The sequence below is a fragment of the Cnephaeus nilssonii genome (genome assembly GCF_951640355.1).
Source record: "Cnephaeus nilssonii genome assembly, chromosome: 9".
Taxonomy (NCBI): Eukaryota; Metazoa; Chordata; class Mammalia; order Chiroptera; family Vespertilionidae; genus Cnephaeus; species Cnephaeus nilssonii.
Window position 1 is genome coordinate 59,697,428 of NC_137080.1, and position 26,207 is coordinate 59,723,634.

A 26,207-nucleotide genomic window follows, 5' to 3' on the forward strand; every position below is an offset into this window, starting at 1 on the left:
TTACTATTTATGTTGGAAATTAAGTCCAAGAATAGAAATCCCCTAACAAAATGATATAATCATCCAAAAGAAAAAACACAACCAAAAACTAAAACAAAAAATGAATCCAAGATCGGTATGCATTCTTCTTTTGTAGCAGAAGCTCTGTAATTAAAACTTCCCTCCTTATCTTTTTCTTGGGGAACAGGGGAAGATCATCTAATTGATTGAGCTTATTACAATACTTTTCAACAGTATTTGATCTGAATGCTTAAAAATTGCCATTAGCTTTAACAACACAAACTCTTAAAAATCTTTAAAAAGTAGCCTGAGCACTGATGGCAAATGGGGGATCAAAACAATTTTGGAGAAAAATGAGGTTACTTAATACCCTTAGATGAAAAAGTAAGATTTCTGAAATGCTTTGCATGTATTGAATTGTGAAACACTCAATGTATTAAAATTTTTTATTTTATTTAGTTGACATTCAACTTTGAGTTATACTTCACCTTCTACTCCAGTATGGAATGTAATACGTTAGACTTTTCATGATTGATTTAGCATAAACTACAAAAAATTTTTATTTTCATGCTATTTCATTACTTGGGCTATAGTTGACTTATTTGAATCATTGTACTAATTTTTAAAAAATGGAGTTACAGTAAGTATGACTAATTCAACAAAAGGAAACAGCATGTTTTTGTATTAGCTACAAATTAATTAATTGTTACCAAGTACAGATATGATTTTCTAAAATAGCCTTTGAAAGTAAAATTAATACTAATGGAAACAAATACAATTTAAGCATCTGACAGCCAGCTTTTCTTCTTCCTTAGTCTTTCACTAGCCAGATACTGGGAAAACAAATGTTTAAAACATAGCCCTACTCTTGAGGCATTCATAGTCTTATGTAGACAGATAAATTAAAAATGGAACTGCCTTTTGACCCAGTGATTCCACTTCTAGAAATATAACTGAAGAAATCCAAAACACTAATTCGAAAGAATATGTGCATCCCTATGTTCACTGCAATGTTATTTACAATAGCCAAGATCTGGAAGCAGCCCAAGTGCCCATCAGCAGATGAGTGGATTATAAAGCCATGGTACATTTACATGGTGGAATACTACTTGGCCATAGAAAAGAAGGAAATCTTACCTTTCGTGATAGCATGGATGGACTTGGAGAGCATTATGCTGAGATAAGCCGGTCAGAGACAGACAAATAACTGTATGATCTCACTGACATGCTGAATCTAATGAACAAAATAATTTAACAAAATAGAAACAGAAACATAGATACATAGAACAGACTGACAGCTGTCAACGGGGAAGAGGGTGGGGGAGTGGACAGGGCTGGGTGAAAAAGATGAAGGGATTAAGCAAAAATAAATAAATAAATAAATAAATAAAACACATAGACAGACAACTGTAAGGTGATAGCTAGAGGGAGGTGGTGGAAGAGGGCAAAGGTATGCTAAATGGGGACAGAAAGAGTTTACTTTGGGTGATGGGCACATGATGCAGAGTGCAGATGATGTTTTGTTGAGTTGTAGACTTGAAACCTATATGGTTTTGTTAACCAATATCACCCCAATAAATTCAATAAAAATAATTAGGATATATTAATGTGATCAGTGTAACACTAAGGTATGTATGAAAATGTTGAAACTAATTACCTGAATTTGATTTGCCAAAAATTGTTTATAGAAGGGAAGGAGCAGAGGATAAGTGATAGAACCTCTATATTAACACACACACATGGTACTTGGAGGATTTTTTAAAAATTCAGGGATCGTAAACTTTTTTCATGATCATTTAGATTATCACTTTCTCCTGCCTTCTGGGATTTTCATCTCTTAGTGTGTAAACTAATTTTAGTTTTTGGTTCACTTTTGTCTCTTATTAATTGTACTGAGTATATGAAACACTGATAAATCTTCAACCCTGTGTAGCAAGTAATATGTTTTGCTTAGTCTTTTTGTGTGTTTTTTATTTTTCCACTGTTATAATAGAACCAATTTACATCTGAAGTCCAAAGCCAGCATTTGTTCATTTTGATGGGGGATCATCCACAAGCGACATGACTATCTGGGAGTAACTGTTGGTTGGGAAGTTGAAGCCAGAGCTCCAGAAGAATGCTGAAACAGAACTATCCTCTGATAACCAGGCAATAAAGGGGTATTATTCTTTTAATAAAAATAGTACAAATAATCCCCCTTGGAAATTATTACCTCATCCTGAGAGCAGTGTTTGATTTGGATTAGCCACTGTTAATTCTAGTCTTTAAAAAAATTTTTTTTAAATTGTTTCAAGTATTACAAATAGTAGTACATATGTCTCCTTTTTTCCCCCCATTGACCTTCCCCTGGCCTCCCCTAACCCCTGGCACATGCCCTCACCCCCCTCCCCAATTCTAGTCTTTTAACATAACTGAACATGTTAAAGTAATTTAGGCCACATTAGATTATGAATAGAAACTATTTGCATAAAAATCTTATAAATATTTGTTATTTTATTAATTTTATTTTTATTGATTTTTAGAGAGAGAGGAAGGGAGACAGAAACATTGCTGTAAGAACACTCACCGATAGGTTGCCTCCTGTATGTGCTCTGACTGGGGATCAAACCCACAATCTAGGTATGCCCTGACTGGGAATTGAACCCACAACCTTTTGGTGCATTGGACAATGCTCCAACCAATTGAGTCATCCAGCCAGGGCTATTTATGTTATTTTAATTAAACTACAATTGACTGTTGAAGAATGTGGGGGTTAGGGATACCGACCACCTCCCACCACACAGTGAAAATCCACATATAACTTCTGACTCCCCAAAAACTTTGTTGTCCCTTAGCATCCGCTGAGGATTGGTTCCAGGATTTCTGAGGATGCTCAAGCCCCCTATAAAGAATGGCATAGCCCTCCACATTTGTGGATTCCAAACTGCTCAATGAAACAGTACAGGTATTTATTGAAAAAAATCCACATATAAGTGGATCTGCATGATTCAAACGTGTTGTTCAGGGTTCAACTATAATACATATAGTTTTTTTCTGGAAATAGTAATAAAGCATTTTCCTTCCATATAATTTTATAATATAGGCATCATATATTAAATCCCACTTTTGACCTCATAATTCACATTTTTATTTCTTTAACCCTTTGCACTCGCTTGCTTTTTTCTCAATTCCTTTATTCTACTCGGGATTTAATTTTTAAATACCCCAGATTTTACAAAGCGTGGCAGTAGAATAAAAAACTGGAGTTTCTTTTCATACAAACTTATTTATTTGGATTTTTTTATATTTCAAATTATTGATACATTCAAAGAGTAATTTTAATATCTATAATTTTTCATGGTGTGATATTTTTTGAAACATTCACCTACATGAAGACCTGGTTTACATTCACATGTTTCGCAAATATAAATCGTCTCTCTTCTTCCTCCTTTGATTTTTCTGTTAGAACAAACAACACAATCTTTGTGTTTTTTGTTAGGGTGAGGTGTGATTATATGGAGCTTTCCATCTAAACGTTGCTCTAAGTTAGTGGATAATAATCTACCCCTGGAAGTTAGTGTACCATCTCTGAATTCTCCAACAAGATCATGTACTAGTTTCCTAATAAATTTCACATGCGTTATCGGTTTTTCATTTTTTCTTTTTTGGCATTAGTCGAGACGGCATTTACATTTTACTTGTCCTTTCATGCTAATGAAAACAAGAAAAGATACTGGAAAAATAGACAAAAATCCCCCTCCCCCCGCGGTGAAACTACGTGTCGAGTGTGGCTCGACATACGAGCTGCTACCGATGCTAACCGTGTCGAGTCACACTCGACATCCGAGTGCAAAAGGTTAAGCCAGTAAGAAGTATTCCTTACTATCAAATTCTCATCAAGCCTGACAGAATTGGGATAACCTTGACCTACATTCCTGGGAGGACATAACAGTTATGGGATATGAAGTACAGCATCTTAAATTTTACAGGTCTTATTTATTTTTATAGGCCTTATTTATTTACATTGAACTCAAATTACCTGTCAAATAAGAATACTGATAAAAGTAAGGCATATTGCTACTACAAAAAAAACACAAAAAAACCCCCACTAATTTAGCATGTAACTAAATAGAATCCTAAATTTTATCAGTAATATTTAGAAACCTTATTTAAATAGTATTTCCTTTTATAAAGGAGCTTAGAATGTAGTGGTTTCGTTTCAGATATCCTAATTAGAATTTTTTTTTTTTAAAGAAAGCAAAATTAGAATTTATTGCTTTCTGGAAAGATTATTTTTAAAAATATATTTTTATTAATTTCAGAGAAGGGGAGATAGAAACATCAGTGATAGAGAATCATTGATTGGCTGCCTACTGCACGCCCCTTACTGAGGGTCAAGCCCACAACCCGGGCATGTGCCCTGACTGGGAATCGAACCCTGACCTCCTGGTTCATAGGTCGATGCTCAAACACACAGGCTGGATTGGAAAGATTTTTTAAAAGGAGGTTCAGAAGAAAGGAATTTTGTTAGGATTTAGTTCAGGATAGGTTTATTCTGGTAGGCTTTGTGGCACAGGTCCACTACGTAATTCACTGTGAGATTCCAGTATATGCCATGTGTCAGAAATTAAATTGCCATCAACTGTCCACAAAATATGATACACCCTTAGTACACAGGGTATCATACTTAAACCAGTCCAGTCTGAAGAATTTATTTTCTTAGCTGCTCTATAGAATTGTATGACTGTTCATTTTACAGAATTATTTTTTGAAGCAACATTTTTAAAAATTTCTGTAAATTCTAAAATGTGTTTGATAACTTAAAATCAAATTTGTTTTCTTTCATGCTAAGTTGGAACATACAAATATGACAGAACCAAGAATATAATGAAGCCATGGCTAAGAAAAATCTAGCCATATGGTTAAATTTTTGTGTGTAAAGTTTTTTTTTCCCTTTATGTACAGCTCCAATTGTACTTTTCTACCCAACTAGATAAATAAAAACTAAGATATAATTTAACATTTTTTTGAAATAAAAATTCATTATATCTTAAACTGTTTTTCTTATAACCTTATTTTTAATCTGGCTAAAAATTCATCTTAACGTTAGATTTAGAAAAGTCAACTTAAAAAATATATGTGTTTTTATTCATTTCAGAGAGAGGAAGGGAGAGGGAGAGATAGAAACATCAATGATGAATCATCGATCGACTGCCTCCTTCACACCTGCTATGGGGATCTAGCTGGCAACCCAGGCATGTGCCGTGACCTCCTGGTTCATGGGTTGATGCTCAACCAGAGCTACACCAGCCAGGCAGAAAAGCCAACTTTTGACAATAATCAGAGAATGCAGTTGATAATGGCTACCATGTACTGAGTGGCTGCATTATTTTCATGGTTTTACATTTTATCAGCTTCACCAGCTTTATCTTATAGCAGTAAGTATTGTTAGTTTTATTTCATTAGTGAGGAAAGAGAAGCTTAAAGAGATTCAAGTGCCTTGCAAAGTTTGCGAAACTGGTAAATTTGCTCAGCAAATACTTGAGAACTTACTCTGGGTTGGCCCTGACACTATGTTAGGTCTGAGAATGCAGCCGTGAACAAGAAAGACTGGATCTCCATTCTAAGGGAGCTTACACTCTAGGAGTAAAGTCAGGATTTGACCATAGTGATGTCAGATTCTAAAACTTTTCATCTTAGCTTCCATACTCTTCCTGCTAAGGACATTACAGAAGAGATGGATAAAACTTCCAGTGTAACTTAAGAAAGGTGGGGATGGAAACTATATACTGGAATATGTTGGTGTAGGGAAGAAATATTGGCATATAAGTATCAAGATCTATCAAAAGAAAAACCTTGGGACCTGAGCTGAATGGTGGGGAATGGAAAGTCTATGTAAATAATGTGTAATTCAATAGCAATGCCATGTACATGGTTACATCTCAAATAGCCTAAGTATTATCTCAGGGTATAACCCTGCACTGTTCAACATGGTGACCATTAGCCACTAATGGCTTCAGAGTACTTGAAATGTGGCTAGTAAAACCAAGGAATTGAATTTTAAATTTTTTAAAATTTTAATTTGAAAACAGATAGTTGATCCAGTTGCTAGATCTTTTAAGCATATTTGGAACAACTTGGGTATGTGAATGTATTGTTTCAACTACACTTTAGGAAACTTAAAAATAGATCATAAATTTCTGGTGAAAATTTAGCATCTGCATTGAAATGTGCTTTAAGATACACATTGAATTTTGAAGACTTAGTATAAAAGTAAATATAAAATACCTGTTAATTATTTTTAATATATTGATTACATAACAAAATTATAATATTTTGGATATACTTTGTTAAATAAAATATTAAAATTAGTTCCAACTGTTTTAAAAAAATTTTTTTAATGTGTCTACTAGGGAATTTTAAATTACTTATGTGACTTGCATTATATTTGTATTGGAGAGTGCTGGTATAATCAAAGAAGCTCTGATGAAGAGAGTCTGGTCCATATATTACCTTTTATTTCTAGTATCAAAATATTTTCATAATATACTTCCTTATCCTTTTATCAAAAGTTATGTTTTGCTTTTCATTCTTTCTATTAGTGCTAATGATCATACTAATAACTGTGTCAATATTTCTTCTTATAGAAATATAAAAATTAATTACACATATACTAATATAAATTCAGTATATACAAGTGTGCACATATTTATTTCCAAAGAGTATTTCCCACAGTAAGATTTTCAAAATAGAAAATAAACATAAGTATTCTGTGGAACTATATTAAGGATTCACAGATTTGGGGGAGAAACACTTTATATACTAATATATATATATATATTCAGGCAAAAGTAAACATTATAAAAAGTATAAAAATAGACAAAAAGATACAAACACAATATATTTTGGTTGGAATTTCAGAGATGTTTTTTTTTCTTCTCTTTTCCCTTTACTTCAAAAGTTAAAAATACTTTTGAAGCAGCATGTATTGTTGCACTTTTGATTTTTTGTTGTACAGTTAATGAACTTGAGAGTTTGGATGACTGGTGATCATCTATTTGGCCTTCCCATTCTTTCGTTTCTTCTTCTTTGATTAATAAAGGTTTTCCTAGAGTTTGGCCAACAAGGTTACAGACTTCTTGAGCTTTGCGCCATGCATTCTCAACAGCAACAAGACAGGCTTGCCGTCTTAGGAATGAAATGCAGAGATTATTAATATGACATTCAATGAACTGTAACACTGAAGAGTTTTGTTTAATTAATTGATAATTTAAAGTTGTGCTGAACTTACCGAAGATTTTCAACAGAACCTGGAGTATGATAGAACTGGGGTTGACTGATAACAACAGAGCTATCTAGTTTTTCAACAAGAAAGTTACAAATATTTTGCATTTTTCCAAATTCAGTAAATGTAATGCAGACCTGCAAATGAAATGACACTTGAAATTATTTTCATGCCTGATACATTATTTCAAAATTTTCTCTAAATTAGAGTTTAAAAAGTAAAGCCATATTATACTGAGGTCATTTTATAGTATGTAACAGATATAAAAAGCTTAGCTGATACTTATAACTAAATTATTTTGTTATTAAATTTATTTTTGCCTATGAATTTTATCTAATATAAACTTGAATATTTAAAAATACGTTTTAAACCAGTCAGGGACTTTCTTATGAAAGAGAATTGGAGGCTTTTGTCCTTTAACTTTATTATTTGGCTGAATTCTAACTCTGATAAATTTTTCATGACTCCTTAGTCGAATCTATGCCATTAGCTTCCTGATTAGCAGTAATTACATCATAGTTCACTTCACTGCTGTCAGTTAGGTATGTTTCTTCTTCTAGTAGTTATTTTCAGATTTATATGTGGAAACATCTATTTCATTATGTCCTCTTTCTTTAAATATGTGGGAGAATCCTTATATTCAGCAAGACTTAAAACTGTAGTCTTAAAAACCTTTTTAAGGAAGCAGACTAAACCTTTCTTTTAAAGAAAGTTTACACAAGCTTAATATGTAAAACAAAAAAGTACAGGTACTCGAGAGTAGGCAGGAGTAGCAAAGAGAGAGGGGGTGACCTGACCTTCGGAGTCATCTTATACAATGCAGAACAGTTGCCTTTAATCATAAATGCTATCCAGTGAAGACTATGTTCTGTATGATTTAAATTCTTAGTAAATAAGGTATTTTATAATAATTTTGTCAACTTCTATTATTTTAAAAAGCTTACTGGGATTTTGATTGGGATTATAATGAATCTATATATATTTGATTAAGGAAGAACTGATATCTTAATGATATTGAGACTTCCAAATTACTAACAGGGTATGTTTCTCCATTAATTAGGTCTTTTTTAATTTCTTGTAGCAATGATTTGTAATTTACAGTTATAGCTCTTTCACATTTTAAAAATCAGACTCATCCCTAGGTATTTTATATTTTTGCTGCTTATCAATTCTAATAGCTCTTTTGTAGGTTCCATCAGATTTTCTACATAGATGGTCATGTTATCCATGAATAAAGACAATTTCACTTCTCACTTTCCATTCTGGATGCCTTTTATTTCTTTTTCTTGCCTGACTGCATTAGCTAGAAAATTTCAAGTACAATGTTGAATAGAAGTCTTGAAAGTAGATATGTTTTTCTTGTTCCTGATTTAGGCACAAGTATTTAGTGTTTTTTCACCATTAAATATGATGTTAGCTGTAGATGTTTTTTTTATCAGTTTGAAGAAGTTCCCTACCATTCTAGCTTGCTGAGAATTTTTATTAGGAATAGATGTTGGATTTTTGTTAAATGCATTTTCTGCATCTATTGAGATGATCATATGGTGTTTTTTTATTTTATTAATGTAGTAAGTTAGATTGGCCTGTACTAGCTGTATTAAAGTACAAAACAGATTGAGATTATCATATAAATGCTTCATATCTCTGGTCAAGAAGAATCCCCATTAGTTTAGCATTTCAGTAATGAAGAAACTGAATTCCAAAATAGGGGAGATTTTAAGTGTCTTTAATAAATTCATCTTCAAATCTCGGCTATTGAAATGTTCTGCATATAAGACTTCTGAATTATAATTGCTAACCTAAATTACCATAAAGTACAGGCCAAAATCCTCCCTAAAAATATGTGTAGTTCTAATTTCCAAAGAAAGGCGGGCAGATAAAACTGAACAAACTAAGTCTAGTGGGCTAGACACCTTTCAATCCCAGGCAAGATTCTAGAACAGAATATTTTAAAATTTAGTTTATAAGAAATAAGAAAAGGGGAAAAAAGATTTCTATTAAAGGAAAGAAAATAGGGTCTTTGGTTCATTTTGATCCTTGCTGTAGGCCTCAGCACTTTGCATATTTTCTTTTCTTTTTGGTACTGCCATAACCTATTTTTGTCTTCCCCCTCAAGTCTCCCTGGCTTCCTTGTTCCTGTCTCTGAAGAAGTGCATGCAGGGCTTCCTCCAGGTAGGCCTTTGGGAATCCTATACAATAAAAGGCTAATATGCAAATTGACCGAATATGGAACGACCAGTTGCTATGATGCACAATGACCACCAGGGGGCAGATGCTCAATGCAGGAGCTGCCCCCTGGTGGTCAGTGCACTCCCACAGGACATGTCACTGTCAGTCGGACATCCCCTGAGGGCTCCCAGACTGTGAGAGGCACAGGCCGGGCTGAGGAACCCTCCCCTGCCCCGAGTGAACGAATCTCGTGCACTGGGCCTCTAGTAACAAAATAAAGACATAAGAATTTAAGACTGAAATCTTGCAAGGTCCTTAGAATCATACATTCAGACTCTAATTACTGAGTTTCTTGCTGAGACACTAAGTAGAAAACTCATCTGACTTCTAACTTTGCTTTTACTCCTGAGAGTGAAATTCACCAACTCTATACTGTTCTCTTAAACTCTACCTTCAGAATCACTGCCAAATTATTTCTGTCCAAAGGCCAATATATTGAACATGTAAATTTGAAATCATTAAGAACAAATGAAGATGTACTAAATTTGACTTCCCAGTTGGTAAATTACCAGAGAAATACCATAGCCATAGAGGGTTTTCATTTTACCTATATATTCATACAAGCCTTAGGATATACTGACATACAGTCTTCATGGCAACATTGTTGCTTACAGTCATAGTTGATTAATGCTACTCAGTATTTTAATTACTTACATAGATGGAACACTGATGATCAAATCAGCACTTGAAATAAAGCTGGTAGTACTAAAAATAAACACACTTGATAAAATTGAGATTTAAAAACGATCCCAATAGGCTGGAAATATAGATCAAATCTAGTGGATAAAATCATCCAGAGATAAATGTAAAATCCTATAATTCATTTTAAAACAGGAATAACAAAGTGTAAGATAAGCAGAAACATTATTTAAAAGCAGCATGTGAGAAAGACACTTTTTTTTAGCTGTAATGGTTAACTAAAGAAAGAGTTTCTCATACAAGAAATGGCCAAAGAAACTGGGGATCTTATCGCTAGAGAAGAAAAAAGTAGCATCAATATGATACTGAACTGCAAGTGTGTACTTCAAGGAAGAAGAATTAGCTTTGTTTTGTTCTTGGAGAGGTATACTACTAATAAAAGATGAGTACTAATGAGTCAATGCTGGTTTAATGTCAGAAAATGTTGTATTTACTAGATGTCTGAAAATGGAATGGGCCTTTTATATTCATGCTTATCTATGTATAAAGTATTCCACAACAAAAATTAAGAGTTAAAAAAAATTAGCTGAGATAATGTATGGGAAACACCTGACAATGGCAAACATGCAATGAAAAGGAGAGGGAAAACTGCCTGGGTGGTTATACTGCTTTTTCTATTCAAAAGACATTTACTCAGCCTTTTATATCCCAGGCTTTTAAAATCCCTTCTAACACTGAGAGTATGCTATATCTCCATTCTTTTCCACGAAAAGTGGAGAAGAGTGGAGATATATGAACTACAAAGCCCATGTTTTTAATCCAAATCCCCTCCTCACACATAACCACCATTCATCCACCTTTAAAGAAGTCACTTAAATAATTTCTAACTTTCCATCTTCTTATCTTTATAACTAGAGGCCCAGTGCACAGATTCGTGCACCAGTGGGGTCCCTTGGCCTGGCCTGTGCCCTCTCGTAATCCAGGACCACTTGGGGGATGTTGGACTGCCGGTTTTGGCCTGATCCCCGCAGGCCAGGCCAAGGGACCGCACTGGTGCACAAATTCGTGCACTGGGCCTCTAGTATGCATATAATATCTTTGGTTAATCTCTTCCTGCCCTCCCTGCTCTCTCCTTCCCTCTGAGATTCATCAGTCTGTTCCATGTTTCCAGGCCTGTGCATTGAACGTCTGCCCCCTGGTGGTCAGTGCGTGTCATAGCTACCAGTCGAACGGGTCGCTTAGGCTTTTATATCTATCTATATAAAAGGCTAATATGCAAAGTGTCCCCTTAGGAGTTCAACTGGGAGACTAAGAGTTTGATCGCTTGCTATGATGTGCGCTGACCACCAGAGGGTGGCACAGAACTAAGGAAGGCCCTGGCCAGCAGCTGGCAGCCGGCAGTTGGGGAAGGAAGGCCCCGGCCAGCAGCCAGAAGGCCCTGATCGGCCTTGATTGCCGGTCAGACCTAGGGACCTTACCTGTGCATAAATTTCATGCACTGGGCCTCTAGTATATAGATAAGCAGCAGCAGCATGGTAGGTGGAAGGATAGATAAAGAATCTTTAGAGTGCCTTTCAGGATGAAAGTTTCAGATATTACATGAAAAGTAATGTTCTACCATCTAATCTTAATGATATATTTAACTGTCCATGAGAATCTTGGTATGTGTAAGACATTAGGTATTACTTTTCACAACATCCACATCCATAAAGCCACACTATTGTTTTTTACTTTGTGAGCCCACCATCCTGCTGATGCTGACTTAAGGGCAAGCATGTATTGAATTGTGTGATATGAGTTCTGTGTACCAGGGGGCCCTATACAAAATATAATCAGATTCTCTTTTAAGAAATTTGAGTACAAGACATTAAAAAGGTAAGTACAGCAGAAGGAAGAGGAGCAGAGTTTAGCCAAGTTCTCATTTAGCCATGCCTTATAATAAAACAAGTAGCTCTAATGTACTTTCTGTACATTAAATAATTTACTTTCTGATAATAAAATATTATCTGTCTGAAGGTATGATTAGGTGATTTCTTGAGTATTTGCCACCTCTAAAGACAAAGATTCTCTGACTAGATAAATAAGATTCCACTCTAACCACATTCTTGTTTCTTGTGGCAAGGCAGCAAGCATGGACCACGCACATACCCCAGGATGTTCCTAATCAGAAACAGACAGCAGTCCTGTAACCTAATCACAACTGTAACATACTCTGATTCATAAAATTCTGATCATAAAATCTTTAGAGATCAGTAAAAAGTATACACAGTTGTAGGAAGTGAATGTTATTACTGAGTATACAAAAATATTTTGTTCTTTTTAATATTTTGTTCTTACCACAACACAATAAAACTGCATTGTGAAACAAAAGAATGTTAAAAAAGTGTTTCAATCCTTTGTATGACTTTATTAATTTGCTTTTTATCTAAAAAGAAATTTCTCTCTTGTAGGGTTTCCTGCTTATTATGTAATGATAATTATTACTAAAATTTTATTCAGGTGGTAATTAACTGCCACTTCCCCCTTGCTATTTTTATTCCATTTCAAAACAACTTCTCTTAAGTATATCTCATTACATTTATTTTAAAAAGCTCACAGATATGTAACACCAAAAATGATTTAGAGAAAAATAACCTTTTATCAATAACATGAGAAACATTTTTCCAGTACATTTCAGTTCAAGAACAAAAATAAATGCAAATTATTCACACAAAGTCATGCTGTTTTCAATTATTTGTAGTTCATACCTCTGCTTCCATGTGATAAGCATTTTCCACTCTTCTAAAATCCTTTGTCACAGTTACATTTTCTGCCTGAAACAGAAAGTACAAGGATATGATTACTAAATGTCTGGCAACGAAATGGAATTATTCTAAATGAATGTTAAGAGTTTTTTAAATATTTAATTTCAGCCCGGCCAGTGTGGTTCAGTGGTTGGGCGTTGACTTATGAACCAGGAGGCCACAGTTCAATTCTCGTTCAGGGCATATGCCTGGGTTGCGGGCTTGTTCCCCAGTGTGGGGCATGCGGGAGGCAGCCAATCAATGATTCTCTCATCATTGATGTCTCTACCTCTCTCTCCCTCTCCCTTCCTCTCTGAAATCAGTAAAAAACTATTTAAAAAATATATATTTAATTTACAAATAATTTAATACAAATGTACTGAATATAGTATGCAACTTTGGGCAAGTTACTCAATTTTTTTGAGCCTTAGTTTCTGCATTTATAAAATTAGGTTAATACCAAGTATATGTTACACAATTGTTTTGAGGATTTAATGACAAGTTATATATATAGTGCTTGACACAGAGAAGGTACTAAGCAAATGGAGATGCCTTGCTATTTTAATATAAAATATGCTATGCTATTTTAATATAAAAGCTTTCTAAAATATTGGACCCAGAACAGTTTTTGAAAATATTAATGCTTTATAAATCTCTGCATAAATTACAGGTATACAATTTTGATAAAAATGTTAAATTTTTTATTTACTTTTCAAAATGGTTTTTAAAATTTAGTAAAATGAACTCTTTACTTACTCTCATCTTTGGGGACAGGCAGACCTTATGTTTTACAAAATTTTTGTATCCTTCAAAATATATGCTAAATAAATATAAAGATTATTATGCTCAATAATGATTTAATTGTATGTTCTTTTTAAATTTTATTGATTGATTTTAGAGAGAAAGAAACATTATTTGTTGTTCCACTTATTTATGAATTTATTGGTTGATTTGTGTGCCTGACCAGGGATCAAAATAGAAACCTTGGTGTATGGGGATGACACTCTAGCTACTTGGCTGGGACCTAATTATACGTTCTTTTGTACGGGACCTACCTGCATCTGAATTTTAAGATATAAGATATAAACTAAGTTCAAGCAGTTTATATTATCCAGAAAAATTAGAAAAAGCTTTAACCCCAAAATTTTAACTAAAGTTCCAATTATAGCTTAATGCCTGTCACTCTCATGAAAATATTTATGCATTTTTATGATAAAGATAACTGCTGACTGTAGGAAATTTAGAATACAGATAAATTTAAAATGAAACTGTACTATATTTCTTGTGATCAGCTTTATTCACTGATTAACATGAAACTTTTCTGTCATTTAATATTCTTTTATAACATAAACATATCTTCTACCAAGACATTAAAGCAGCAATATACTCTAGTGGTTAGAGCATGCGGTCAGAGTTCTTGGCTGGAGTCTAAACTCTGCCACTTCCTATCTGTGTGACCTTGGACAAGCTACTGCCAATAATTACTGTGATCCTGGGAGTTCTCATCTCTAAAGCAGCAACTAAACTACCAGTCTCATATGATGCGAGTATCACATAAGATAACATTTGTAAAAGGTCTAGCAATAGTAAAAAGTTTTTTTATTGTCAATAATATCCAAACTCCTCAGTACTGCACACAAGGCCTTCCTTCATGTTCTGTGTACAGCTTTCTTCTTCAGTCTTATCGCTTGATTCCCCTCCATTTTCCCTAGGTGCTCCTGTGCCCTAGCCATAGGGAACTGTGCATAGTGTTCTGAACACATATACTTGCTGCACTCCAGTGTGAAACTGGAATGCTTTCCTGCCAGCCACTGTTTAAGATTTGACACGTGTCATTTCCATTATGAAAGCTTTCTGGAATTCCTCAAGTAAAATGAACATTGCTTTCTTTTCTTACACTACTATATTGTATCACGTACATACTTTCATCACAACACCTACTAAGTATAGTCTATTCCTATCGTCAGACTCCTTCAGAACCTAAATTTTACTCATTCCCCATTTCTGGTGCCTAGCAACATGCTTAAGGCATCCATTACATGTTTATTGAAAAAAATACAGTTATGAAGAGGCAGATATTGGAGCTTACAGCCTGTGAGAGGAACCTACAAACCAGAAAACAAAAGAATTACACATTACACTAAGTGCTGTTTTAAACTGAACAGTGATAGGGAATGCCTAGTAATGTTTGATGATTGAAAGTAAATACTGCCTAGAACTTTAAAATATTTTCCAAGAAAACCCTAAAAAATGAGGCTTATGCCTTCAGACATGAAGCTATGTGATCATAAAACTATATATGGTCTGTAATATAGTTGAAGTCATTGTTTATGCTTCTCTCATTTTTTCTTTTATTCATTCAGAAACCATTTTCTGAGAATGCACCATGTGATATATATGAAGCACAACCCATGAATGCAAAGCAAACAAGAGGCAAAATGATCTCTTCTCTACTGAGGTTTAGAATATGGAAGAGAGACAAGTAAAACAACACATATAATACAGAATGATAAGTTTTATTACAAGTGGGGAGTGGAGTGTGGCATGACAGGGACTACTGTTATGTTAGGAAAATAATGCCAAGGAGGTGAACTTGGGCTAGTTCTTTGAAGAAAAAAAAAGGGAGTCAGCTAGTAGTCAACCAGGAGAGAAGGATGACAGGAAATGATAGAGTTAGGCTCTATCTATAAAGCAAAGGAGTTCGGAATATGAGGAGCCCTTTAAACAGGGGAGTGATGTTTATAAACCCAAGAGTCCAAAGTTTAAAATAAATAAAGGCTTTGTGAAGACCCATTATAATTCATCCTGCAAAGTAATATGATTTTTTTGTATTACCTATTGAACAAATTACCTACATGACTGCTTTTCTCCATTAGCAGAGATAATTGGAAGATTACTGACCTTTGTATGTCTTGCCCTGAACACTGAATCTTAATGTAATCTTAACTGTAACCTGGACATAGTAATTTATTTTGTTTTACATATTGTGAGTTAGTCATGTGGGAGTAGTATACATTTTATGTAAGTAACAAGAATTAGTAATATTCAAACAGGACTACAGCACTGGCAGCAGTTTTTCTGGGAAAATATTTCTCTACATAGTAAAAACATTAAATTCACTTTATTCACATTATTTTAATTAGCATTTGAATTCTTCTAAACTGAAAAATCACTTAGACATTCTTTTACAACTTATTTTAAAAATAACTCTATGTTTGTAAATGCAGTACAAGTGTATTTTCTCCTTAAAGACTTGATTTTTTGGATGTGTCATTTCTAACAATAAACTGGAAGCACTTTCATAAACTCAAGTGTTACTCTGGGTCAATCGCAACTATGGCCTTTAGGGTCCTATTCCGTAAAACGAAAGAATTGAGAGAGTTGATCCATTCTATGGTTTCTGATTTTTTTTCATTCTAATTATCCGCAGCCTGGCATTGTCGGAAGCAAGCTGTGTTTTGGTTTCAGGAGTACAGGAGTTCAAATATCGCCCTGGCTGACGTTCAGAACATTACTTACTACTTAGCCTCTTTAAATCTGGAAAATGAAGATATTAAAACCTGCCTAATGAGGCTGTTGTATGGATTAAACAAGGCTGCTTCATTTTTTTTATTCTGTTCTTAAAAGTAGGCTTAAGGTTAGATTTATCTAGTGATTTCATAGACATCGGGTAGGTAGGGGTATTTTATATAGGCGGCATCTACAATATAACAGCTTAATTTTTTAAAACTTAAAACTAAAAAATTTGGAGAAAACTTTTGGGTCTTCAAGGACCCCCTTTCTCCACCCCCATTACTGTTTGCCAAAAAATAATGAAGGACCATTCCATGCGAAGCTTTCCATGGCTGGGAGGAAGCAGGTCATGCTTTTCACTTGCCAATTCCATGGTGCAGCATCAAAACAAACAAACAAAACAAAAACAACAACAAAAAAAACGATTAGTGTACAGCACACTACTTAGGCAAGCATTTACATCCAATGTTTCAAGTTTAACAGTTCATCATTTCAAGGGTAAAAACCAAACTATGGCAGCAAATATCGCCATATAAAAAACCCTACGCAATTTTCATTCTCTTATTTTAGAAGTCACCGCAGCCAGTCATTACTTTCCTCAAGAAGGCCGGGAGAAGGATTCACTCTGCCGGGTCCAGGCCCCGGTCACACCGCTGCGACAAAGACGCCCCCGATGCCCAAGCCCCACCACACCTCCACCCACCCCGCTCCCGGCGCCGTCGGGACCAGAACCTCTGCCATCTGTCGGTGGCGACCCGGCTGCAGACGCCTCCTCCCGCGCAGAGCTCTCACCTGCAGACCCTGCTGCTGGAGGCTCTGCGTGATGTAGTCCAGGCGGCGGCACACGCTCTTCTTGGCCTCGGCGGCCGCCTCCTTGGTGCTGCTCACCCGCACCGCGACCTGCGCCCGGTCGGGACTCGCCGACACCTCGGCGGCGCCGCTCACGTGCACCTCGCGGGCCGAGGTCTGGACCGGTGCCGAGGAGAGCGGCTGGCGGAGGATGGGCAGCGTTTCTCCGCCCGAGACCAGATTGTTCTCCCGGCTCCGGTCGGCCCAGGGAACCAGTTCCACGAACATCCGAGACTGAGAAGCTTGTGGCAACGACATAGTGATGGCGGCGGGGTTACCATAGCAACTCGGGGCGGACGGCGGCCGAAGCGGCCAAAACGCACCAGGGGCTTCCGTGTGCGCGGCGCAGAGGCTGCCGGGAAGGGCTGGGAGGCCCGGGAGCTTCCAGAGGGCGGGAGCGGCGCTGTGCGGAGAGTTTCGCCACATGTTCTTCACGCGGTGTTGGCGGAACGGCTCGTCCTAGTGTTGAACAGCTTCACCCCAGGGCCCTCAAAAGTCGTAGTCGGCTTCCTCCGCGGCCTTCCTCTCGGGGAAGTCCGCCTCTCCGCGCCCGCCGCCCTCGCCCGCCTCTCGCCGGCGAACCTCGGAGGAAGTTCCCGAGCGGCCAGCGGGCGGGACGGCTTTTTCCCGCGTTTCTCCGGGGCGAGTCTGGAATGGGCTTCAGCCGCGTCTTCCTGACTCCGCCGTCCCTCGGGGCACCCCTTGTTGGCCTCGGTGCGCGAGAGGTGCCTGTGGGCCTGGACTGCTTCGCCGCTTTGGTTTTGGGAGTGCGAGTCCTCGAATTCATTTTCATGGTCTCAAAAGCCACGCTGATAATACGATTCACATTTGCAACGTGGTGGTCAAGGGCTTGCAAATGGACAGCCGAGAGAAGAAAACGGGTAGTAAGAGTAGCTGAAGCTTTGGCAGGATTTTCGAGTCGCTCGAACTTTCTCGAAAGTCCCTGGAATTGTTCTGGCCTTAAATACGGACTGGAGCGATGTAGGCGGTATCAAGTGCGTTCCACCTGGACATTGCTGGCCTCTTCGACTTAGATTTTATTTATTCCCTTTTCTTGAGAGAACAACACAACTCTCAACTTACTGATCACCATTAGGTAGGTTTTCTCCTTACCACTAAGTATGTAAAAACATCTAGTCCTCCTGTCCCAGGAAAAAAAAAATTTTAATAACTAATTTTTTTAAGGATAACAGTTCTCACAAAAGGAGCCTGAAAAAGCCTACTGCCAATCTTCAAGTAGTTTCTTCTGTACTATTTTTCTTTCCTAGTAAGGTAATGCAACTAAAGCAGATGGTACTCTCTTCCCCTTTATTGGATTATCATTTGGTTAATTTTGTCTATATTTATTTTGATGTTTATCATTAGTTAAAAACAATTATATGATAGTATTCTAATTTAAAAACATGAAAAATTTCCCCCATATTTTTAATAACCTGAGAGAAATGAATGTTTCTTGAACTTGATGGGTAATTAATTTTTCCTAATGATAAATATAGAAAAATAATCTCCAAAGTGAATTACTGAATTAATGCCATAAGTAAAAAGCAGCAGGAGTTTTAAATGCATATAAGTATTTAGGAAATGATAACAGATTTCAAATAAATGGAAAAATGAATAAGGGATATAGGAATAATTGGTTAGCTATATGAAAAAAGAATTGTTCTTACATCATATAATAAAAATAAAATTCAGAGGAGACAAAAATATTGGAATAAAATATAGGTGAATATAAATATAATTCTGGGAATGGGAAGGATTTTCTTTTTCTTTTTAAATATATTTTATTGATTTTTTACAGAGAGGAAGGGAGAGGGATAGAGAGTTAGAAACATTGAAGAGAGAGAACCATTGATCAGCTGCCTCCTGCACACCCCTACTGGGATGTGCCCGCAACCAAGGTACATGCCCTTGACCGGAATTGAACCTGGGACCCTTCAGTCCACAGGCCGATGCTCTATCCACTGAGCTAAACCAGTTAGGCTGGGAAGGGTTTTCTAAGCACAGTTTCAAATGAAGTAACTGTAAGGAAAGGCATGAAAATTTTGACTAAAAAAAATTTCAGTATACAAAACAAAAAACTGAGGGGGGCCTGGCCAGCCTGGCCTTGACCTATGAACCTGGAGGCCATGGTTGGATTCTGATGAGGGCACATGCCGGGATTGTGGGCTCGATCCTCAGTGTGGGGTGTGCAGCAGGCAGCCAATCAATGATTCTCTCTCATCATTGATGTTTCTATTTCTCCCTCCCTCTCCCTCTTTGATATCAGTGAAAAAATATATTTTAAAAAAAGATGAGGGGGAAAATAAATTGGGAACAATATTTGTAAATTAAAAATATTTGTAAAATATTTATTTTATACAAAAGGCTGATAGCCTAATGTTTAGAGAGCTCTTACCAGAAGAAAAATGGATAATGAACAGTGGCAAACAGACAAACTGTAACAAAAGACCACAAACTGGATGGCTTAACAGAAATTTATTTTCTCACCGTTCTGGAGGGTAGAAGTCTGAGATGAGGTGTTGACAGGTTTGGTGTCTTCTAAAGCCTCTCTTCTTGATTTTCAGAAAACTTCACTGTGTCCTCACATGCCCTTTCCAGTGTATACAAGCATTCCTGATGTTTCTTCCTCTTAAAAGACCACCAGTTCTATTAGATCAGAGCTCCACCCTAATGACCTCATTTAACTTTAAATTCCTCTTGAAAGGCCCCTATCTCTAAATATAATCATATTGGGGGTCAGCACTTCAACATATGAATTTGGGAGGGAGGAGCGCAATTCAGTCCATAATACAAACCAATGAAGCAGAAATACTAATTATTATAACAGGGGAAAAAAGCTTATCCTCACCAGTAGTTAAAGAATGCAGATTTAACTATAATAAAATATCCTTTTTCTAGATTATTATTTTGGTAAACAATAAAGATAGTGGGAGTGGAGATATGTGTAGATGAAAGTAATTTTGAAAGAAGAATGGAATAGTTTGTGGTGATAGAACTATATAGCAGATAAAAGGGAAGGATAACAGAGAATGAATATTCAGTTCACAGTGACCTAGTTTTCTGTCAAAGTCAAGGCTGATCCTTGAGCAACCATTTTTAGTAAGATGACTTTATTTTACACAATTTGTACCCAAAATAGGAATCTGAGTTAAGCTGGGCCAGTTAGAGGTTTTTTTGGTTTTGTTTTTAGGATGGAAATCCATATTTACACCAAATTTTAAAAATTCAGTCTCTCTGAAGTCAGATCATGGCATACATTTATGTCTATAATAATAAAAGTGTAATATGCTAATTAGACCGGATGTCCTAACATACGACCTTCTGGACAAAGCCTAGGCTGCAAGGGAAGCCTGGGTCCTGTGCTGGCAGCCAGGGGGAAGAAAGGCCTACTCTTGCACGAATTTCGTGCATTGGGCCTCTAGTATACATATAAAACCTGGAGAGATAGCGTTGCAGTTTGGTTTAGTGGATAGAGCGTTGGCTTGCAGACTGAAAGGTCCCAAGTTCGATTCAGGTCAGTGGCACATGCCTGGGTTGCGGGCTGGATCCTCAGTAGAGGGTGTGCAAGAGGCAGCCAATCAATGATTTTCTCTCATCATTGATGTTTCTATCTCTCCCCCTCTCCCTTCCTCTCTGAAATAAGTAAAAATATATTAAAAACAACAACCTTGAGAGATATAGATTGTCAATTTTCCACAAACCATTTATAGTGGAGAAGCAGAAAATGTCAGAAAATTAGAGAGAGAGGAAATCATACATTCAGAAAGAAACGGAGATGAGATACAGGAAGAGTCCAGGTGTAATTCCAATCTTTTTGTGGAATTTCCCTTAGGCCTGCTTTCACTCCTGCCCAGTAGCTCTAAAAAATAGTCCTATCCTTATCATAAAATCTCCCCCTTCCCTTTTTTGCATAACTACCTTGATTCAGTTTTAATTTTATCTTAAAATTAAGAATATTGACTGAAAATAGTGGATGATAGAGAAGAATTCAAAGCTCTCCTGTATAGCTTTCAGCCTTAAGGAATTTATAGAGTTCCCCGTAAAGTGAATCAGTAGGTGCACAGCTCAAAGCTTCAACCTTTGAAAAAATTTTGCTCTCTGTAGTTATTCAAAACACCCTTAGTGATGCTATCATGCAGCTGCTTTCCATTTCCACCTGGAACCTGCTGATCCAGCCAACCTATTTATAAACCTATCCATAAAAGCTCAGGCTTTTTCCTCCTCCTTTAACTGTTCATACAAGAATGTCCATATAACCATTGGTGTGACCTGAGAATGGTGTTCTAGTGCAACCTTGGTAGGTGGCAAGGAAGTTTGGGTTACCTGGTCATGCAGCTTGCTTACGTCCTCTATCTTGTTCATGCTTGGTGTCCCAGATGTACTATTTTCATCTTTTGTTGGATTTGCTCTGTCGACCTGTATGACTTGGAATTTCTGACAGGACCCAAGTTATAACGGGTGATTCCAAATATCTCAAAAAATTTAAGGATGGAAATATGTTTTAAATACAATATTTAGACATTTATTAGTGACCTTCAAAGAACTGTTTCACTGAGAACTGAATGACAGGGTTAAGGGATGAGTGCAGGACTAGAACAAGTAGGAAGAACAGTAAAGTATTTGTTACTATTGTCTTAAGTGAGGTTGTTGTTGTTTGAAAAAGTAATTAATTGGATTCAGGATTTCCAGAAATGAAAGAAGATTAGATCATACCTTATCTCACACACATCCTAGACACTGGAAATAGCTCTCCATCTTGTCTTTTCTCATTATTTCCAGATTTGTTTTTTACTTTCTAATAGGTTACAGATGTTTATCTTCTTAAACCTTAAATGATGCAGGTAGAACAGGATAGTGGACATAGTGTGTGTTGTGTCTATGTGGACTTTTGCCAGGTTTATTTGCTTGTTTCCCCAGGCCCCCTTACACAGAGTTCCAGAGTCTAATGATTATATCTTCACTAACTATATAAAGTTAAGAATTATCCCAGAAAAAAGTATTCTCAAGTACATCTGTACTCTCTGAGGGAAAATAAATGTAAGATTGCCTCCCCACTATATCATCTTGTTGTTATGCTGGGCTGACCTATATTTTGCTTCTGGATTGGAAACAACCCGACTGGACACTTCAATATTTCAGATAAGTTTTTGGTTTAAATCATTTTCACTTATTTTCTCCCCAGTCCATTTCACATTACTGGTTTCCTTTGATATTATATGGTTTACTAGAGGCCCGGTGCACGAAATTCGTGCATGGGGGGGGGGCAGCGGGGAGTTTGTCCCTCAGCCTGGCCTGCACCCTCTCCAATCTGGGACACCTCATGGGATAACCAGCAGTTGGGCATCCCTCTCACAATTCAGAACTGCTGGCTCCTAACCGCTCACCTGCCTGCCTGATTGCCCCTAACTGCTTCTGCCTACCAGCCTGATTGTCCCTAACTGCTCCCCTGCTGGCTTGATTGCCCCTAACTACCTCTGCCTCGGCCCACACCTGGTACCCAGGATTCCCTCCTCCAGCTGACCACAGGCACCCAGGATCCGGGCTTCCCTCCCTCTGGTCAGCCATAGGTGCCCATGCTGGCTGCAGCCTTAGGGGATGGTGGACAGGGGGCTTTGTCTGTGCTGCAGCTGCAAGTGCTGGCGCCCAGGACTGCAGGGTGGGCGGCTTCTTTGTTTCCCAGGCCACAGGCAGCCACAGGTGCTGGTGCCCGGGACTGCAGGGTGGGCAGCTTCTCCATCTACCAGGCTGTAGCCAGCCGCAGGTGCTGGCACCTGGACCACAGGGTGGGCGGCTTCTCTGTCTCCCAGGCCACAGCCAGCCACAGGTGCTGGTGCCCAGGACCGCAGGGTGGGCGGCTTCTCTGTCTCCCAGGCCACAGCCAGCCACAGGTGCTGGCACCTGGACCACAGGGTGGGCAGCTTCTCTGTCTCCCAGGCCACAGCCAGCCACAGGTGCTGGTGCCCAGGACCGCAGGGTGGGCGGCTTCTCCATCTCCCGGGCTGCAGCCAGCCTCAGGTACTGGTGCCCGGTTTCTCCATCTCTCCCAGGACGTGGGGCGGGTGGACATGGGGTGGGCAGCTTCTCCAGCTGGCTGTAGCCTGGGATCATAGGGCAAGCGGCTTCTTCGTCTCCCAGATCGCATCCACCCTCAGGTACTGGCACCCGGTTTCTTGTTTCCCCCAGGACATGGGGAGGGCGGCTTCTCCAGCTGGCTGCGGCTTGGGATCACGGGGCAGGTGGCTTCTTCATCTCCCAGGTCGCAGCCAGCCTCAGGCGCTGAGGCCCGGTTTCTCAGTCTCCCCCAGGAGGTGGGGCAGGCGGACCTGAGGTTTCTGCTGCTGGCTGCAGCCTGGGATCACAGGGCAGGCGGCTTCTTCATCTCCCGGGCTACAGCCAGCCTCAGGCACTGGCACCTGGTTTCTTGTCTCCCCCAGGACGTGGGGTGAACCGCTTCTCCAGCTGGCTGAGGCCTGAGATCACGCTGCAGGCAGCTTCTTGGTCTCCGTGGCTGCAGCCAGCCTCAGGCGCTGGGGCCCGGTTTCTCCGTCTCCCCAGGACGTTGGGCAGGCGGACCTGAGGCTTCTGAGGCTGGCTGCAGCCTGGGATCTTGGGGCAGGCAGCTTCTTGGTCTCTGTGGCTTCAGCCAGCCTCAGGTGCTGGCGCCTGACTTCTCCGACTCCCAGAGACCTGGAGAGGCTGGGGGGCGGGGCTGCCGCCATGTTTTCAGTTTAATTGCATACTCACTCAGATTGAATGGTGGGCGTGGCTGGGGCGTGGCTGGTGGGCGTGGCTTGTGAGTGTAGCGGAGTGATGATTTGCATACTACTCTATTATTACTACTCTATTATTAGATAGATTATTCTTAGCTTTCACATGTTTGGCTGCATAATGTAACTACTTACATTTTAATTGTTTAGGCAAAGCACTGGATGTCCCTTTTAATCAGAGGAAAAGTAATATTTTATAAATGAAGCTACTATAGTATAGTAACAATTATGAGTAATTATGTCTTAACTGATTTACATTATTTGTATCTAACAGAATAAGAAATATTTGACAGTTCATTTGTAAATTTAAGTTGTAAAACTCTCACTTGAGTAAAGATTGTTTTTTCTTGATATTAATTCTCTTTGAAAGCAGTGGACTAGAGATAGCTTTGCCAATAGATATTTTTTTTAAAAAAATCATTGTAACTCTTAGTTAAATGATCAACCATTAGAGAACTAATAGGGCACAATGAGGTAGATGCTAAATAAATGATTAAAATTATCATAGAAAAAGGATGATAAAAAAACTGTGATAAAGTAAAAGAGAAAATACCGTGGAAAAGAAAACATAGAATTTGGAAGCTAGAAGAAACATAGTCTCATTTTACAGATGAACGCATTATAGCAAACCAGAGAGTTTTTAAAATTATATCCCCCTGGTTATGGGGCAGAGACAGTCTGCTTTTTCCACTGTGCCGTGCTGCCTCCCAGTGACCAATGACTCTTTGACTACACTCAGGCATATTACTGCTGGCAAACCTCTTTCTCGGAGCAAATAAACAAAACATTGATCACCTCTAGCCTCCCTTGGCTTCTACAACCCTCTATTCTTATTCTACTTCCTTCTCTCTGGTCAGTTTTTACTGCATGTTTCCTTGACTTCTTTCCTCTCAATGACTCAGTCCTCAGCCTGCTGCTTCTCTCTCTAAATTTGTAGCTACCTTCATGGATTCAGTTTTCACCTATATTGACTCAATTTTCTTATTTGTAAAAAGAGTGAACTGGAGTGGCTTTTTTATTTTAAACTCAGGGTCAAGGACAATACAAAATGATGGATGTTATAAATGTCTTATTTTAAAAATCAGCATTGTCTGTACAAACACCTCAGCAAAAATGATATACAGAGGTTAAGTAAACGATGTTCAACATCATATGTCCTGAGCGAGTTGCAAATTAAACCTCTACACACATATTAGAATTACAACACCAAATGCTGATAAGAATGTGGAGCATCAGGAACTCTCACTAATTGTACGTGGGAATGCAAAAATGGTACAGACACATAGAATATACAAAACCATGTGTAAACCCTAATGTAAACTATGGACTTTTTGTGATTGTGATGTGTCAATGTAGGTTGGTTCATCAGTTATATCAAATTTACCACTGTGGTGCTGGTTGTCAACAGTGGGAGGGATTTTGTTGGGAGGGGGTGTATAAGAGGTATGTGGGAACTCTTTGAATTTTTTGCTCAATTTTTCTGTGTGTCTACAATTGATCTAAAATATAGTTTATTAAAAAAACAAACAAACCACCATTGTGTTTTAAAAAGACAAAGGTATTTTGAGTAAAATGACATTCATTGTCAAGATATGTGAGCTGTGAAATTTATTTCCTCTGAGACTTAGTTCCTTTATTTTTTTTAAATACATATTTCAGAAAATATTATAGCCATATTTGGGGAACCATCTTCTTAAGAAAAATGCCTTGGTAAACGTCCATGAATGTGGACGATGAGGCCTTGAGAGTAAGGTCTGAAGGAGACTGCAACACAGAGAGAACTAAAGAGTTATGCACAAAGAAGTGAACATAGATGTGAGAGGAGGAATACCAGAAAGAAAGACAAAGATGGAATTAAAGAAAAGGTCAGATAACATAGATGAGAGGCTGGATTTTGTGGAGGACAGAAAAATGCCCTGGTTGCATATTGCCAAGAACTTTAAAGACCATAGACATCTAATTTACAATATTAGTTGTTGGCCTTTGGCAATGTAACAGCTCACAGCATTGCATTATCTATGTAATGCTGTGAGCTGTTATGTAATGCAATGCTGTGAGTTGGGGAGAGCAAGGAAAGAACCTCTGTATAGAATGAGGAGAAGCAAGCATCTGCAAGAGTTGAGATGCGTGATATCATGAGTTCAGCAGAAGTAGAAGCAACAG

At 37.9% G+C, this 26,207-nt stretch overlaps 1 protein-coding gene and 2 long non-coding RNA genes across 4 annotated transcripts in view; 1 reads left to right on the forward strand and 2 right to left on the reverse strand.

Annotated features, from left to right (window-relative positions):
• LOC307104965 overlaps positions 1 to 26,207 on the reverse strand; it is a 544,872-nt gene that overhangs the window by 286,042 nt on the left and 232,623 nt on the right. The window lies entirely within an intron of this gene.
• On the reverse strand, positions 3,305 to 18,075 carry IRAK1BP1 (interleukin 1 receptor associated kinase 1 binding protein 1). Of its 2 annotated transcripts, none has more exons than XM_079780279.1 (4): positions 17,221 to 18,075; positions 12,880 to 12,945; positions 7,271 to 7,401; positions 3,305 to 7,167 (listed from the first exon to the last, which is right to left on the reverse strand). In XM_079780279.1, exons 1-4 carry the CDS (start codon positions 17,701 to 17,703, stop codon positions 6,897 to 6,899), a joined length of 951 nt encoding a protein of 316 aa, XP_079636405.1. In that variant the 5' UTR covers positions 17,704 to 18,075; the 3' UTR covers positions 3,305 to 6,896. The 2 variants fall into 2 exon arrangements, with proteins under 2 accessions (XP_079636405.1, XP_079636406.1); XM_079780280.1 differs by having other exon boundaries at positions 17,173 to 18,075.
• LOC307104966 overlaps positions 18,284 to 26,207 on the forward strand; it is a 65,056-nt gene continuing 57,132 nt past the window's right edge. Inside the window, exon 1 of the long non-coding RNA XR_013813962.1 lies at positions 18,284 to 18,373. This is a non-coding gene — a long non-coding RNA (uncharacterized lncRNA). The remainder of the gene's footprint in view (positions 18,374 to 26,207) is intronic.

Coding starts and splice junctions, on each gene's coding strand:
- IRAK1BP1 (XM_079780280.1), bottom strand. CDS start 17,703: ATGTGGCGAAACTCTCCGCACAGCGCCGCTCCCGCCCTCTGGAAGCTC. Junction 12,946..17,172: donor TGCAGCCGGGTCGCCACCGA/CAGATGGCAGAG, acceptor TTTCTGTTTCAG/GCAGAAAATGTAACTGTGAC. Junction 7,402..12,879: donor CTTATCACATGGAAGCAGAG/GTATGAACTACA, acceptor TTTCATTTGCAG/GTCTGCATTACATTTACTGA.